An 18297-nucleotide genomic window follows, 5' to 3' on the forward strand; every position below is an offset into this window, starting at 1 on the left:
AAATATAATTTCTACCAAAAACAGTGTATGATCAGGTTATTGATGTCAGACTTCTATTATTCTGAACACAACTGAACCTTGACTGGCAAACGGAACTAAGTTTGTTTGCTAAATGATACACAGGAGCAGACAGTAGAACGATTCTTGATAATACAAACTGTACAAATGTTCATACAATGGTATTGTAAATGACTTAATTGGCAGGGCGTTGCCTACTATTTGTTTAATGGAAGATGAGTGTGTTGGCTGTAAAATATCAAAGCCAGCAAAAACTCTAGGATCTTGATTGTATACCTCAAGGTAACAGTATTTTCCATCCATGCTCGTTATCTCCCTGTGTCACAGATGAATCTATTCACTTGCACTGACCAAATCAGTCCTTGGGTAGCAAAATTCCTCTGCCTTGTGGGGCAATAATTCTGATCTTGTGCATACCTATAAGTCCATGACTAGGATTCCAGTCAATCAGCAGCTAGATGGATATAGGGTTTCCACCTCGCATAATTGACCAGCCAAGCTGGTAAATCCCCAGCTAGAGCCAGGGCTGGTATTGTACTCAATGGTAGATTTGTAGCCATCTTTTCCACCCCTACCTAAAGCGTTTCACTGGCAAAACCCTACTCTCTCCAACTACTTACTGTATATTCTCTCTAATCTGAGGTCACATTCCCCCGCAGGCATATTAAAGTCCAACCAAAACATGGCAACCCTATATGAACCAGCTACAGTTTATCTTTCCCTGTATAATGGCTGAGCTGTTATTGGCTACCTACATCCTTAGGACACATCATACCCACCTATCATTTGTAACAGACAGGAAACAGACAACTAAGGGGCTCTCCAATAAAGGAGTAATTTTTAAAGGTATCAATCCTTTTTTAGCCAAGTCTGGCATCACTTGCCATAGGAGAACTAGCAATTCTAGAGTTTGGCCAAATGACAAGACTTTTTTTTATGTCTGATAATGCAAATTATGGTACTAGTTTGGTTTCAGTATTTGGCGGAAGCTTTTGAGAAGGATTCAACGTATCCCTAAAAAGACAACATGATTTATTCTTTAAGAGGCAAAGTAAGACATATGTTTTTCAAATCTAATCTTTTATACAATATTTTACATTATTGGGCAAAGGAAGAATTTTTTTTCCTGGTAACAGTAACAATTTATAGGAGCCCTGATTTCTATAGCAACTCAAGTTATTGTTATGTGGGCAATAATAGCTGCAAAGGTGAAAGCAAAAGGTCATTTTGCCATATCTAGAAAATCAAACAAAATATATCACTGTCCACGCACATTATATGAACAGGCAATAGATTTCCACGAATCATTTTGCCTCTGCATTTCAAATAATGAGTCATGGGAAAAAACGAGGAACAGAATACATAAGGAAACTAAAGGGAGTTTCCATACAAACTTACAACCTTCAGACTGACCAAATAAATTTACAATTGAAGAAGAAAAACATATAAAAAAAATTCTTAAACATTACGTTAACTTTTCAGCAGCGTAACAAGGGAATAGACATACCCTTTGAAAAAACCACTGCAAAGGCTCTGAGCATTAACAGGGTAGCTTAGCATGGCATAAAGACAGCAGGCTGAAGACTGCATGAAAGCTAACAGAAGCATACACTACCAAGATGTCTATGATGTGCTAAAGAGACTGCACATAGAGAAACCACAAGACCCACAAGCTTGCCTTTTTTTTATTTATTTATTTTTTTAGAGAATATCTGTTAGCCCAATGGATCCAGCAGAGTTGTCTGTAGAATGTAGTGGGCAAAGGTAAAACTGGACATATAAGAACACTACTTTTTTATACCCAATCATGTTACTGATCTGTTGTCTATTGCGGAGATGTTCCACCAGGTGTTTTTTGCATTAGCGTCCCAACTTTTTTTTGTGGCCAGCGCACACAACAATTTGTGGTGCGCACAAAGAACTTTCCTTGCAAATGCAACATTAAATTGATTTTTTTTAAATTGATTTGATAAAAGAAAATATAACAAAATAGTTCTGAGCCTTTTATTTCAGTTGAAATAAAAGAAATACAAAGTGTTAAAATACAGCTTTAACAAGGTTATATATCAAATTAAACCTGCACAATCAGAAAAGAAATCTATATACAACACATTTTGATATCTAATGGCTGACTATAGCTGGCTCAAAAACGACCTTCTTGTTAAGGGGAAAAGAAAAAACCCATAAAGTTAAAGTCCTGCTACTGTTCTATGATTTTGTAATAAAGCAGATTAACCATTGCTGCTGTGCAACTTGTATCACTCTGTGAATGCTAGCTGGGATGCACAAATATTTAACTCGCTGTTGGGTGGCAGAGGGTAACCAATCTAGATGATGGAATATGGGGTGTATTACAACCCTGAAAAGTGGCACTATGCTAAAACCACACCAGCGCAACTTGACAGTGTCATATAAAAGGCAAACAAAAATTAAATTCTCCTCCTGATAATGAATTGGTGAAATGAAGACAGAAAAATGACAGAGGTCCGAGTAAAAAAACATGAACTTACTGCACCACAAGCCTAATGAAACACATGGTTTATGCTTTCAAAGTTGGCCACAGGGGGGCACCATCTTTTAACTTTCTTAAACATCTTTGCAAGACCAAGACTGTGCACATGCTCAGTGTGGTCTGGGCTGCTTAGGGAGTCCTTGTTCCTGTCTGACCCAATCAATATAAAGGATACAAAGTGGGGTCTGTACAGCATAGAATCAGTTAAATGGCTGTGTGCCCAGCTTCAGTTAATTGCTATGTCAATCATCATGCTGAACAAATGCATCAAACAAGAAAATAATCTTGCCTTAACTGACCAAAAGGCTCGACACTGGTTACAAAGAAAGGTGCGACCCGTGAAACAAACATTGCTATTACAAAGATAAATCTATATGGAGCTGTAGATAAAAAAATGTCAGTTGATGCATACCCTATTTGTAAAAGTAAAAAACAATGTTTGTTACATTATACAGCAATCTAGTAGTTCATTGTTCATGGGTCTGAACTCAATGAATCACTGAAGTGTGGGGAAAAAAAAAAACTGGACAATTGCAATAAATATCCAGCCTCTCAAATGTCTCAGTTCTCAATTATTCGGAATGTTTGGGACCTGGGGTTTCCAGATCTTTACATAATTTGATTGTTTTGTGACCAATATGCATTCATTCAGCTTTGTTAGGTTCAAGTACAAGTAATGGTTTTATCAGTACAGAGAAAAAGACAATTGTTTTTAAAAATTCTAATTATTTGCTTGTAATGGACTCAGAAAACTGAAAAGCGTGGTTCTCTTTCTGAAGGTATTTTCAGCTAAGATACAGCAGTGTAACTAGGGGATAACAGGGCTCCATGTGACTAACATGTCTATTGGGGGAGGGGCAGACCTGGGTGCAGTCCTACCAGTTGTTCCTCCGATAGTTCTGCTACTGTAAAGCAAAACACATTCCGTGTGAAGACCCAAGTAGAGTTGAGGAGGAACAACAGTAATTTTTAATACTTCTAACTGATAATAAATTAACATCCTCTTATTTATAGCTACTGATGAGGAACAGAAAGTTTTGCCAGGCGCCCTACTAAATTTTCTAGTATGTGCTCATTTAAAAGCAATATTTTACCTTGTGACAAGAATTCCACTGTCTGCAAGATGACTTCTGCTTCGGGAAAAAAAATTCCATTAAGTATTACAGGAATAAATTACTGGTTATGTAACCCCAGTGACCACTGTATATTAGCATGGGAAAATAAAAAGATAATTAATGTGAGCTAGCTTTCACACATATACATTCAAATAAAAAGGAGCAAAAGGAACATTTTACATAAATGTGTAGAAGTCAAATTATTAAATATAAAAATATGTCTAAAGCTGTACAGTTGCATGCAGGTTTCTATACACTGTATATAGGTGACCAACGCAAAACACATTGATCATCTTTCACTTTGTAAGTACAGCTACGGTACCCATTATCCAGAATGCTCAGGAACTGGGATTTCCAGATAACTGATCTTTCCATAATTTGGATCTTCGTACCTTAAGTCTACTAGAAAATCCTGTAAAAATTTAACAAAGACAATAAACTGGTTTTGCTCCCAATAAGGATTAATTATATCTGAGTTGGGATCAAGTACAAAGGATTGGTTTGTTTATTAAAAAGAAAAGGGAAATCATTTTTTTAAATTTGGATTATTTGGATAAAATGGAGTCTATGGGAGACTGCCTTTCCGTAATTCTGGAGCTTTCTGGATAACGGATAGGTTTTCCGTCACTGCTGCTTCTATTTGACAGATATATTGATTTAACGTGCACAAACTTATTTTTTTTGGAGACTTTTTCTTACCAGTGATACAAATTCAAGTTCCATATAAAATGAGGTTCTTTCATTATCAAGAGGGAATTTAAAGACACCCCTATATTGACGGATTACGGACAGTTTTTTTCATACAGCTAAAGCAAAAAGGACCTTTATGACCATGAAAACCTGGCTAAAAATGTGCCAGCTGCCGTCTTTCTGGCAGACACCCGAAAAACAGAGTGTTGGCTTATTGCCCCAGTCTCGGCCTATGTTGGTGAGATTAGATGAGCAATGATGGAGTGGGTTTCTTCCCTGGCCAGGCCTCCTTGGCATACTTCTTTTTCTTGGGTTCATTAACAGCTTCAACAGTAAAGCTGGATGGAGCAGGGGCAACAGTTATGGGAGCAACAGTAGCAGTAGTAGGTGCAAGGTCCACCTCAGGAGCAAGATTAGGGAAGGGCATACCACCCATCAGGGCTGTGCCATGGCCTCCAGCTGTCTGTGCCCCACCTTCAGCATGTGTTGGAGGAAGCCCACCATAGAGGCCTCCAGTAAATGGAAAGTTCTGGACACGCCTTCCCACTGAATCTTCTAGACTGAGGGATCCAGTAATTTCAGTTTTCTTCTTCTGCAGGAAAAGAGGAAAAAGGAATTATGGTTTTTACAGTAATATAACAAGACATGCCACTATTAGCTAAATGCAAATGTAAGGTCTATTCATGATTAAACAGATATACAGAATATATTTAGCACAAGTATATTCAGAATACAATTATACATGGTAGAATTAATTGTTTGCAATGGACAGTGTAATATAGTTTTAAAAACAACAGCATAAAAATCATGACATCCCAAGTATACTTATGTTTTTAAACAAAGGTTGGCGTCAAGTAGCTGCATATGGAAATATTCAGCTCACAGTATGCATTACAGCAGAGGCAGAGAAAACACTAGTTAAAAAAGACAAGGGCATAAAGTATAGATAAGTGACTAAGTTTACCAATCCTAATACCATGTTCAATTTTATAATCTAGGGGTTCTAATAAAAGTAAACTTTTATAAACCCAAGTACTAGATTTTGTGGTACAGTACTAATTACTATCTGTTATATAATTACTATCTGTTATATATATTATATTCCTCCCCATTTGCAATGCTGAAACTGTCAGCTACTTCTTATTACTCTACCGGTAATATTTTTGAGAAACACTCCTTGCATAACTTTGGAACTGCTACGCGTCTGTCAAGCGCCAACAAGCAGAAGTGTAGGCAATAGTGCCCAACAATGTGCTCATGTAAACACAGGTCTAAATACAAATTTATATATATTACATCAATATAATTAAACAGCTTACCTTGTCAGAAATGGCCATTTTGGGTATGCCATTTACTTATGCTATATGAATGAGTTTTGGGGCCACATTCATATGTATGCGTTATCTACTGTCTATGGGGGGTGGACTACAGAGCCAGTTATTCCAGGTAGCTTACATTCCAAGTTACATCTTTACCCACATTATACATATATCAAAGGGATTCCTGGGAATGGTAGTTTGGCTGTATGTTGCTACTGGAGCCATATAACTAAAGCTGGCCATAGACGCAAAGATCCGATCGTACGAATCGAGGATTTGTTTGATTTTCAAACCGTGTGTGGAGAGTCCGCCTGAGATCGGTCGTTTGGTCGATCGGACAGGTTAAAATATTTCTGTCGGCTGCGGATAATATCTCTCTGCATCTATTACCGATCGTCCAATTTTCAGTGGGAGACTGTCACTAGCTTTTGTCGGGCTTAACTTTCGTACGATTGCTGTCAGGGGCAGAACATTGGCTCATCTGTTCTTTTCTAATTTATTTGATCAGAATGGTTAGTGGCAGGTCGGGAGATGGATGGCGATCGGATCTTTGCATCTGTGGCCAGCTTAATATCTGTATGTAAGAAACTCGCTCAACTGGATTTGGGCAATGTGGAGAGAGGGAGGGGTTTATCTCCACATCTGATCAGTTGGGAGCAGGTATCGAAAACCTGTATAAATGTAGATACCAGAGATGAAGAGTGAAAAGAAAGGAAGCAGTCGGGGAGCAGCCTGGGAATAAATAAATGTACTTCTGCATTGAGACTAATGTACACAAAAGCATCTTAATGTACAAGTCCCCATAAAATAAACATTTAGTATGGTGTAGAAAGCACCATCTACGATAGTTTGCAATTAGCTTTTTTTTTAACCTTTGAAAAAAAAAGAAAAAAAAAAAAGGTTTTGTGCTGCAGCTCTCAATTGTGAAATGTAATCTTCTACCTGGTTACCTGGGTTATGCGAAAAGCAGATCCGCTGCCTTCCAAATTGTAATTGTGTTTACTTTATTCTCAGAAAAAAAAAGCTCACGATGTGAGGTGGAGATGGGCCCTGGGAAAGACAGCCTGGGGAGGATACTGGTGCCCTAAACACTTGCTAGTGACTGTATGCTACTTAATGTGCTACATTAATATCTACATACCACAAGTACAATTTTTGATTTGCCTAATGTTTTTAAAAAATTTACCTAAAGGCCTTGAGTAAGTATTACTTTTTTTGTGGTAGTTTTCCTTTAAGTCCCCCCTACGTGGCATGCTCTAAACCAGGGGGAAACTACCACAAAAAAGTAATACTTACTCAAGGTGGGCATATTGGTAAAAGATCCGCTCGTCTGGAAACCTCACTAAACAAACAGATCTTATAATGTTTGGCCATCTTCAGAGTTTGCCCATATTGGTGGTGATTTTTGTAGGAAATAAAGCAAGCACGCATTAGCACATGCCCTCTTGTAATAAGGCAAACTGTCAATTGTGACTTTATCCGGACAGCAGCTTCAAAAAAGAGGAAACCGAGTTGAACTGCACGCCCACTTACTCTAGCTTATTGTTAATACCTGTTAATGATAGGTGCTTAAGTCAGGACTATATAGTGAAAAAATATAATATGAAAATATAAATATGAAAAAAATATCCAATATTTCAGAAAATAAACTATATTTACCTTTACGGGAACCACCGCTGTTTGCACCATATTTCTGAAACGCCCAACAGAAGGATCAACATCCTCTGCAAAAATATATGAGAGATAAGGTAAGGGAAGGCTAACCTTTTCACCATAGCATTCTTTAAAGACAAAAAGAAGGTAAAATCTGCACAAATATAGTATTTTTAATCTCTAAACTCACACAATCATTTCTATCAGTTCTATCATTTAAAAATCTCAGTAAAAATGTATATTACCTCAGTTAATATTTTTATATAATTACACATTCTCATTTTAGTATCACTATCTTTATCATTTATTCATGCTTATTACATATGGGTGCCTCAATGGCTGTATGAATCAGGTCTATTTTAAACTTGTTCTTGCTCTGGTGCCTTCATACACTTGCATTGCAACCCTGAGGAGAAAACCTGCTAATTGTAAAACTAGGCACCCTTATGTAATAAGCATGTAAAACATGAATACACAGAGATAACTGTGTATATCAATGTCTATATTGCTTATTATAGATCATCAAAGACACATACTTACATACCCACCCTTGGCCTGTTCACAGCTTTTTAAAAAAAAAATGTAAGCAAATACTTTCCCCACAATTTCTTTATTACTCCTATTACTGCTTATTTGTCACACTGAGGATTTCTGATATCTAAACAAAATGTAAAATTGACAAGGGAAACCTGAATAAATACGCATTTTAATTTACTGCATACTTAAAGAACAAAGCTTTCCAAAACACAGTAACTGTTCGTTAATGCACATTTTTCAACAGTGATATAAAACGGATATAAGAAGCTGCTAAAGGTGCTAAAGTTATGAACTTTAAGGGGGCAAAACATTTTTAAGATGGGTTTTATAGCTTTTTGCTTAAAGGGGGTGTACACCTTTGAGTTTACTTTTAGTATGATGTAGAAAATGATTTTCTAAGACAATCTGCATTGGCTTTCATTTTTAATTATTAGGTAAAAAAACACAAAATTAAAAATGAAAGCCAATACAGATTGTTCAGCAGCAGCTCTAGTTTGCGATTTCAGCAATCTGGTTGCTAAGGTCCAAATTACCCTAGCAACCAGGCATTGTTTTGAATAAAAGACTGGACTATGAATAGGAGAGGGCTTGAATAGAAAGATGAACAATAAAAAGTAGCAATAACAATAACTTTCTAGCCTTACAGAGCAGTAATCATTTAAGACCGTTTACTCAGGTTTGATTTACATTTTGTTCAAAGATCATTAACCATTCATGTGACAAATATGCAAAAATAGGCAAAATCACGAAGGGCCAAATAGTTTTGCAGAGAATAAAAAAACAAAAAAGCTCCAAAAAGAAACAACATAACTGGTATTATAGAAAACAATAGGACTTTGCTCTTCTGCAAACACACAATGCAGGCCTATCCAGTTCAGTTAAGTGTTGTTAATAGAGTGAGTGAAGCATGGCCAGTAGAAAAGGATGGCAGTTGCAAAAAGTGATGGGCGGCCTGTCTGGTTTATGTAGTTTAACTCTGATTTTGGTTTAGAATTACCAAAGGATGTGGTTTTGATTTTTGAGCTTTGGCAGTGATAAAATGCCTTGTATGCTGTGTACTTAACTTCTTTCAAGAAAAATTTAAACTACGTTAGTATATTAAAGGAACAGTACACCAAAAAATGAAAGTGTTTTAAAGTAATTAACATATAATATAATGTTGGAATGCACTGTTAAAAATTGTGTGTTTGCTTCAGAAAGATTACTATAGTTCCAGATTGAATAGCTGCCTCCATGGCTACACAACAGCTTGTTAATAAAAACTAGAGTAGTCTTTCTGAAGCAAACACACAAGTTTTACCAGTGCAAAGCAAAAGTACATTATACTTTAATTACTTTGAAACAGTTTTTTAATTTAAATGTTTCTTTAAAAACAGAAGAGTTGGAGGTACCATAAACGGAGGAGTTGGCATCAAAAGATTTATGGACCTACTCTACAGCCCTGCTCTCAGTAGAATAGAGGATAATGGTTTGAACTAAACAAGCACCTATGAAATAGGTTACATTCTAATTTTTTTGCTGTGAAATTGTTACTCACCTGGGTTAATAACCTCATCATCCTCACTGAAAGTTATACGGGAGTTTTTCCTCTTCCTCTTTGCTCTCTGAATATCAATATTGCCCTCCTCTATAGTTAGTGTGGATATCCTCTTGTTATGAGCTGTATTGAACTCTGTAAGATTCTGCAAAAAAAAAAAAAAAATCAGCCTGTAAATTTTAGGTTTGTAAAACGTTTGGGGCAGATCGAGACATCGCACTGCACTTAACCTTTTTTTTTTATTACGCAAAGCCAGATTCTCCTATGACACTATCTTAGGCTGAAAAATAGCTAATGTTCTCAAGATGGTCTTGGATAATAAGAACAGAAGAATCACTGACTGAACCCAAAGCCGTGACTCTGCTGATGGAACAGACATACAAGCAGAGGCAGATTAATGAAAAAAATTAAAGTTTTTTTTTTCAATTAGAGACCTAGATGGTCCTGTACTACAAACTGGACTCTTTTGTACAAATGTGACCATAAGAAAGGCCCAAGATGTTCTTTTTCTGGGAAGGAGCCAAAGGCAAATTCTTATTTAGTATTCAGTTATGGATGAACTGCATGCACATCTGGATTTAACAGAAAGCCACCACTCACAAGCCAGACTTTATCAAGGGATGTCATAGGGCTGTCCTTTGAACTCTGCTGCACTACTCTGCAGCTTGGAGGGGGCAAGGGTTTATTTCTCCTTTAAGACCTCTACTGTGAAACACAATAAGCTGCAATGAGCTTCCTATATTTGTGCATAAAGGTAGGGAGATATTGTCCAAAGATATAAGATATAAAACAATTTTCATTAACAAAGATTCCATCTTTTAATTTGTAGGGAACACATTATGATTTAGAGTGAAAAATCCCTGCTTCCCTTCTTAGATATGGATATATTGTTGTGGTACAGGATCTATTATGTAGAATGCTCAAGGCATGGGGTTTTATGGATAATGAATCTTTCCATTAATTTGGATCTCCATATCATTAAATAAACCCAAATGGATTGCATTGCCTCCAATATAGAGAAAAGGGAAATCATTTTTAAAAATTAGATTTGTTGATAATGGACTCTACAAGAGATGGTCTTTCTGTAATTGGAGATTTTTGAATAATGGATCCCATACCTGTATATGTTTATCTAAAGCAGACTACTTTATAGAACTATTTTTTATCAATCAGTTTTATGTTTAAGGATTTTTGTCACCGTAAAGTGGTTCTCCACTCACAGTGTTTGCATAACGAAAAAAATTACAGCAACTTTCCAGTATACATAAATCAAAGGGTTTTAAAGTTATATGTAAATGTAACTGCTATTGATAGTTTCTCTCTGGCTGCCTGCACAGCTGATTCTGACTCCTGTAAAAGTGTAGCACAAGCCAGTTGATTAATATACCCGGAGGAGCACAGAAAGGGATCAACACTGCTTTCAAAACAATTGCATTGACAAACAACTTTAAATTCATTGAAAATGTAAATTTAATGTTGGAAAGTAACTTGTAATCACATTTTGTACTGTGCAAAACAGTTTTGGGTGTGAATGCCGCCTGAACAAGAAATCTGCGCAAGAATCAAACATCTAGCTGTATTTTATACTGCTCAAAGCAGCTGGCACTCACATCAAGCTCAGTCTCTTCTTCAGGAAGGCCCAGGAGGCCCTTTAATTCATCATCTTCCCCTGCCTTTTCATCTCCTTTTAATGCAGATGGAAGAGTTTGAGGTTTCTCTCGTAAGGTGTACATGCGAGTTGATGCTCCAAATGAAATTGTGGAATCTATGGGGATCTGTTGAGGTTTGTGGGGCTCCAACCGGATATGGCCCAGAAATGTCCCATGAGCTAAATAAACAAGAGGAAAACGGCAGGTAATTATAACAATGATATGGTTAACGCATTGCTCATTAAAACAATGCCAAGTTATGAATAATATGAAGCAAGGTTCACAACAACAGAGTGTTACTTTTTTGCATGCTTAATTAGGACTAAGTAGTTGGCTGGTGAAAAACTGGTGGCTTTCGTCAAATAAAAGAATTTGAATAAAAGTATAAAAATAACATATTATAATATATATATATATATATATATATATATATATATATATATATATATATATATATATATATATAAAATATAGCTTATATAAAACTTATATAAAAGAGCCAAGAATGACATTTGGTCTCTGTTTAAGTTGCTGTGTGAGAAGGTAGGGAATTATCTTTACAAAATGATTACTAAAATAATCAGTGCTGGTATCTCAGTATATCTATTGACAATAGTGAATTTTAAAGACCCAGACCAAGGACTCTGTTTTAATTATTATATTCTTACTTAAACTTACTGTTTTAAGACTGTAATGTTACCGGTACTTAAACCAATAAGATTAGTCATTTTTAAGGATAACAATAAAAAAAAAAAGGCAACATAAATACAAGGAAATGTTCTATATACCTTACTGCAAGCACCGATTTTAATATTTTGCCACAAAAGCAATAATTTTTTTCAATCCAACAAGCCTCCAGCATCTGTTTAAGGCCTTCATGAAAGGGCAACTGTAGCGTTCATGTGTTACATTAATTGTGGATATGCATGCACTGGTAGAGATTACACTTACTGCTGTTGAGGTCTATCAGAAAGACCCTCTTCAGATGCTTGTGGTAGACCAGGGCTGAATGAACTCTGGAGCAAGACTGATGGTCAATAGTAAAGTCACAGATATCTAGGTTCCTTCCAAACAGGTAGTATTTCTTTTCATCAATAATTAATTTCTGTAGGATGATGAAGCAAAAATTTAGAAATAGAAAGCATTGATCTGCATTTTAACCATACTGGGATTGTATAGCACTAACTGGGGTTAGAGGGCACATTTTATTTTTCTGGGAGAACATTGAACTGCATAGAAAAATACCAAATCCTGTGCATGCCTAGAAAAAAAAAGCACGATCCTTCTTGTGACTGAAAATGTGCATGTCGCCTACATACAGATGAGTGTTTTCACTGACCCCATATGAACAATGGATTAAGCCTATTAGTTGTTAATAGCTTAGCACTTGTACAAGATGCTGGTTGCAAGCAAGTATAGTGGGATAAAAAAAAAAAAGTTTCAAAGGAAATACATTTGGTGGTTTGAGTGGCTGGATTGGTACCTTTGTACAGTCAAGAATTGGTTATTATAGGTCTACTTGTCCTTTAAGTGTACTAAGTTCATTTAATAAAAGACATACCCAATTTATAAATAATGTTTACATTTAATTTTCTATAAATTCATAAAATAACCCATAATATGGTTTTCTGAGCAAGCTTGCCCTTATGTTCCAAATCATACCAACACATAAATCTAATGTACCATCTAGTAAAACAGTGACATCTAGTGCTCACATTGTCAAGAGGAATGCAGAGATTTTTCTTATTGCATTTACCAAGAAATTACTTTAAAGCACAGATGTTCCAAAAAAAGCGAGATAGCTGGATCTACGCAAAATAAAGACAATATATAATGTGCAGTAATTTGAAAAATGTATGACTGATCAGTACAATGTTAAACTAGAAATGCTTCCAAGAAAGTATCTATATTTCAATTTGTAAACTGACAAGTCAGAAAAAAAAAGATCTTTTTACATCACCAATTATTTAACTTGACCTTGATGTATCCCTTGCATCTGTACCATAAGTTATAACTCAGGGAGTCTCTCTGCACTCTGAGCTTAAATGCTTATGGTTGAGTTAATGTGGCACTCGTGGAAACCCAGATATCATGGTATACACCCATCTGAATAAACAGGCAGGCGTGGGTATCCCGGCTCGTATCAAGTGCACTATTTTAGGGAGTTTTTTTTTTATATAAATACCCTTATCCACCATGGAAATTAACATTTTTAAATAACTGCCTTCTAAATTTTACTGACCAGTAACAGATTTTCAGTACTATAAATGCATTGTATTGCTAGTGGAGCTGGTACTCATCTCATATCCAAGAGTCACGTAAATCATGCCTTTTACCTGCTTACCTTACAGCAGTGATCCCCAACCAGTGGCTCGTGAGCAACATGTTGCTCTCCAACCCCTTGGATTTTGCTCCCAGTGGCCTCAAAGCAGGAGCTAATTTTTGAATTCCAGGCTTGGAGGCAAGTTTTGGCTGTATAAAAACCAGATGTACTCCCAAACAGAGCCACCTGTAGGCTGCCAGACCACATTTGGGCTACCAAATAACCAATCACGGCCCTTATTGGGCAGCCCAGGAACTTTTTGTATGCTTGTGTTGCTCCCCAACTCTCTTTACGATTGAAGGTGGCTCAAGGGTAGAAAAGGTTGGGGACCCCTGCCTTACAGTAAGATGGCTGCTGAAAACACTTGTCTCAAAGTGTCAGGATGATATTTTACTTTACCATAGCAGATAAACCGTGGAGCAGAACCCCCGTAATAATGTAAATACACAGATACATAAAAGGTATATACATAGGAATGCAATAAAGCTCAGCTGCAGTGCATTTGTGGTCACAATAATGAACATACTGCAGCTGCAATTGTTATGCCTATTGGAGGCAGTTGTACATGAACACCACACTTTCTTCTGACAGATAAGACTTTACAATCAATTACATTGCAGCTAAAAGAACAGGCAGGAAAAGCATTTACTGCTCATCTGTTAGTAAGATAACACCTTATTGATTGCTATGAGTTAATGTACCTGGGCAAACTGTGCGTCTTTTATTACATATGTAGGTCGATGTTCTATAACCCCTGTGAAAGAACCATCCACGTCTAAATTCTGTGATAGCCTTGTGCACATATTAACCATTCAGTGAAAGTGTATGAATAGTTTAATGCTCCTACCTCAACAAGCTTGTCTCCTTTTACAACATCAAGATGAAGACCTGGGGGTGGCTTGCCAGCCCTAAATGCAAAGAGGATACATTGTTATAGTATAGCAACATTTCTAAAATCTTCAGTCTTGGAACTGTATAGTTCTTTGGCTTGTCCCCGCAAACTGCACAGGATGATTAAACAATGTAACAAAAATCAACTTTACATGCTTCCAATATTCATCTGACTTATGTTGGCCATAAACAGGCAGACAGAGTCGGAAACGTATTGGCCTGCGTATGGGCCCTGTCTGACTGCCTCCCTAAGGGATATATGTTTAGCTTGAAAATCCGGTCAGGGAAGAACTGCATTGCCTGATGCAGGCCTCTCCTGACTGGATTGGCAAAGTGTATTTTGGGCTTTATATTCCCTTTAACAATCATCTTTATAAAGGTCACTTTAAGCATAGCTGGACTACACTGTCCCACAGTTCCTAAGCATCTCTTCACAATCACCTCAGTGGATGTAAGCAACTAAATTTTTAACAAATCACAATAATTTGTCAAGACATGTCAGTTCCCTTCTGAAACTTCGTTTTTTTAACTGAGCACTAGAAAATACACTGGATAACTAACTACAGCCCTACCAAAGGGTAGCAGCACTACATTTGCCGATAGATAGTTTAAAACAATACTTTTTTTAATCAAACAAAATTGTAAATATTGTTTAAATGGCCAAAACAGTCTATAGTTAAAAACTGTAATTAAAGATGAACATCCACCGTTATTGAAATCAGGCCCGGATTTGCGGAAAGGCCACCAAGGCCCGGGCCTAGGGAAGCAGGATTTTAGGGGAAGCCATTCTGCCCAACCACACCCACATTGGTTCAGAAACACTGGGGATTTACTGGAGATACAATCCTTTTTAAAATTTCCTGTGCGCCAATCCCCATTGCTCCAGTCCCAATGATAATTTGCATGAAAAAAGGGGAGGGGACAGGGGCGATGAACGGCAGTGGGCCTAGGGGCGCCCGCTATTTAAATCTGGCCCTGATGGAAATTGCTGTTGAAAGCAGTATCTGTCTGACTATTTATATTCCCTACACAGCATATTCTGACTCCGGAGATTATGCAGCAGAAGCAAGGGGACTAACAAACCTGCAGATCTGGCTTGCGCTACGATGTTTCAAGAATCAGAACCAGAGAACAGGAATGACAAATATATATTACTTGTTATTTATACAGCACAGACACATTTACACAATGCTGTACAGAAGTTATACACCATTCAAGCAAGTTCTGGCCCCAGTGGAGTTTATTACAATAGAAGAACATTACTGCAATTATCAGGCACCAATTACCCTGCCTGTATGTTTGTTTAGTGAGAGAGGAATAAACCCACTCAGACACAGAGAGAATTTACAAAGTCCTTGCAGATATATTTACAAAACCATTACATTTTTTGTTCGATAAATGTATATCAAAGGTATAGCAAAAAAAATGTTTTAGGGTGGAGATTGTCTGTAACAACGAAAGCCCGGGATATGCTCATCTGGTGGTGAGCTCCAAACACTGGCCAAACCATGATGAACCTGTAGTCCCAGCTTCATTATACTAAAACTGTATTCCATGCTCTATAATCTGCGGTGATCCGGCTGTAAATGAATAAGAAGTCTGTGCCTGTCAGGGAATAACTGCGATAGTAAAGCAGCGGCAGTGTGATGAGGGCCGCAACGTGTCTATTAGTCTGTTTTCCTAAAATCCCAAGTATCTCCTCTAAATGCTTTAGCTCTTTTAGGTCTTGCGATTTTTCTTTTCTCGCTGCCAACATGTTTTCTACCGTCTTTAGTTTTGCAAACGAAAAACAACACATTGCTGATGCTTCTAAGCTCTGTTTCTTACCAGCTCGGACACTCAAATATTGGTTTGGTAGCGTTCGGATTCGCCGCCATCTTTACTTCTCCCCTCTAAGCATTATGGGAAACTTCTGATACTGTTTCCGCCGAATGACTTGTGGGCATGCGCACTGCGTTTGTGTTGGAAGGAAATCGTGTCACTGCTCTGCGACTCTGTTACTGTTACGTCATTAAGGTGCAGCCACTTTGTTTCAGTCCTTTATGTTAGTTTACACGTTGACGTTTAGTTATACTGAGTCCCAGCTAAAAAAAGTAAAAACGTATTTATTATATCGAGTTGCCCCCCTTGCTTCAAAAAGCAAAATTTAATAAAATACTCAGTAAGCGGTGAACACTGACTGAACTCGTATTAAAAACCTGCTGTTTCCTGTTGAAACTTCTATGGATTTTTTAATATCACTATTTTATTGCAAGTTCATTGTATATAAGGCAAGGAAAAACAATAATAGAAAACATGGAAGGGAAAAAGAGTTGTATATGTAAATTCTTTGTATACTGGTATACACACACAAATACACACACTTTCTTTCTCTCTCTCTTATGGAACGTGGAGGAGCACTCACCAAACAAAAACACTGCATGCCTGGGTACAGGTAAAATGTGTACAAAATAGCGGAAAAATACAGGCTCAGGTAGAGTAACTGACTATAATAGAAAAAAAAAAAACACGTTTCGATCACGTCATAGTGAGCTTCCAAAACTGAGCTTTGCCGCGTGGAGCATGGCAACATTTTTTTACTGCGCCCATTTTGTGGTTACACCCCCTTATTCAAATGTGTAAAAGAGAACGAGGTGCTCCAGAATTAAATGTAAAGTAACTCACCATACAGTGAAAGTGGTCCGGGTGCACCAGCCCCAGACCCCCAGCTTTAGGGAGCGGTACAGCAGAAGATAAGGAAGCAGAGCTGTCCGGCACTCAAACGGATCCACAGGACCAGAGATATTCAGTTAAAAGATATTTTTATTGGGGGGGCGTGGCTAGCCACGGATCGAGCAGGTCGCACATCGCGCAGCTCCTCGCTGGAGTGCTCCCTGATTGCCATATACTCACGCTTTGGGGCACCACATCCACCCCTACTCCGCACCTGCCGAAGCGCTGCTTTAGTGGGGATCGGGCTGGTGGGAGAAAGGCGCCACGAGGAAGGACTGTGCGGTGCTGGACTCGTGAGGCGCATGGTGAGGCCTCCGCCTCGAGGCGCCATTGCTGACTCTCCTGCGAGCCGCGCACAACAGGGTCGGAGCCGACACTACACCGCCAGGGGTTTTACCAGCAGGTGCGGTAAGCTGACTTCTCCTCCTTGTACACGGGCTGCCCGGGGAATCCCCTGCTGGCAGCGTTTCAAGCTGGAACGCAACTGCTTCTCCCAGACGGCGGCCATTACGCAGCTCCTTCCCAACTCTGATACAGCAACTGTTATGCTGTCATAGTGCCCTGCATTGATACTTCAGGAGCGGCGGTGGGGTTGCTATTTTGCTGCTCTAGCATATATGTTGCTATTTTTGGGACTTAGGAAGCATTTGGCTCGCATTGTGGCCTTACAAGCACGAGGCATTCCCTTCATGTACTTTGTTGTGCCCGGGCACTTGATGAACCCATATTGAGAGGCTCTACGTACATACAGCCGCTACTATTAAAGGGGAACTCCACCCCTTCTTGCACTTTGTTGTTTGTGCCCAGAAGATTGCTACACGCATATTAATCGAATCTGTGTAAGCGCGGCTTGTGTTCCTAAAGGGGAAATCCACCTCTTCCGGCGCTCCTATTTGTGCTCGCTTTACTTTTTCCACCATTCACTAATGATTTGCTATGCCACCCCCCTTGAATTTCAGTGATGGGGTATAGCATGTGCGGCATGTGACTCCTTCGGCTACGCCCTGCAGCTCTTACTTAGACAGGTACAACAGCTATTCTGTATCCCCTTGTGTGACATAACCCCTATATTACAATGACTGGGGGACGTGCAAAGCATACCCAAAAAGACTTAACTTCCTACGTGAAAAAAGAAACTAAACATCAAAGTGACACGACTTCCTCTCCAATGGCATCCTCCCAGTCCAGTGCGGCCTCACCTTTGACAGCACCAACCCATGCTCGTTGCCTTACAAAGACGGATTTATCTGAGGGCCTTGATGCCCTTTTTTTGAAAATGCAATCTTTTCTACAAACCGAACTGCAAAAGACTGTCACTGATTTAACTAAGGAAATTACTAC

The 18297-nt window shown here is 38.2% G+C and overlaps 1 protein-coding gene and 1 non-coding gene across 2 annotated transcripts; both read right to left on the bottom strand.

Moving 5' to 3' along the window:
- Nucleotides 1–4320: 4320 nt before the first annotated feature.
- On the bottom strand, nucleotides 4321–16127 carry ppp1r8.S (protein phosphatase 1 regulatory subunit 8 S homeolog). The gene is given in 7 exon segments (NM_001096929.1): nucleotides 4321–4927; nucleotides 7314–7378; nucleotides 9382–9526; nucleotides 10992–11209; nucleotides 11982–12135; nucleotides 14201–14261; nucleotides 16072–16127. Coding segments are annotated over 7 exon segments (1041 nt in total). The 5' UTR covers nucleotides 16122–16127; the 3' UTR covers nucleotides 4321–4579.
- Nucleotides 13025–13183, bottom strand: LOC121400824. The gene has a single exon (XR_005965954.1).
- Nucleotides 16128–18297: the final 2170 nt, after the last annotated feature.

This window comes from Xenopus laevis, chromosome 2S, assembly GCF_017654675.1.
Source record: "Xenopus laevis strain J_2021 chromosome 2S, Xenopus_laevis_v10.1, whole genome shotgun sequence".
Classification (NCBI taxonomy): domain Eukaryota; kingdom Metazoa; phylum Chordata; class Amphibia; order Anura; family Pipidae; genus Xenopus; species Xenopus laevis.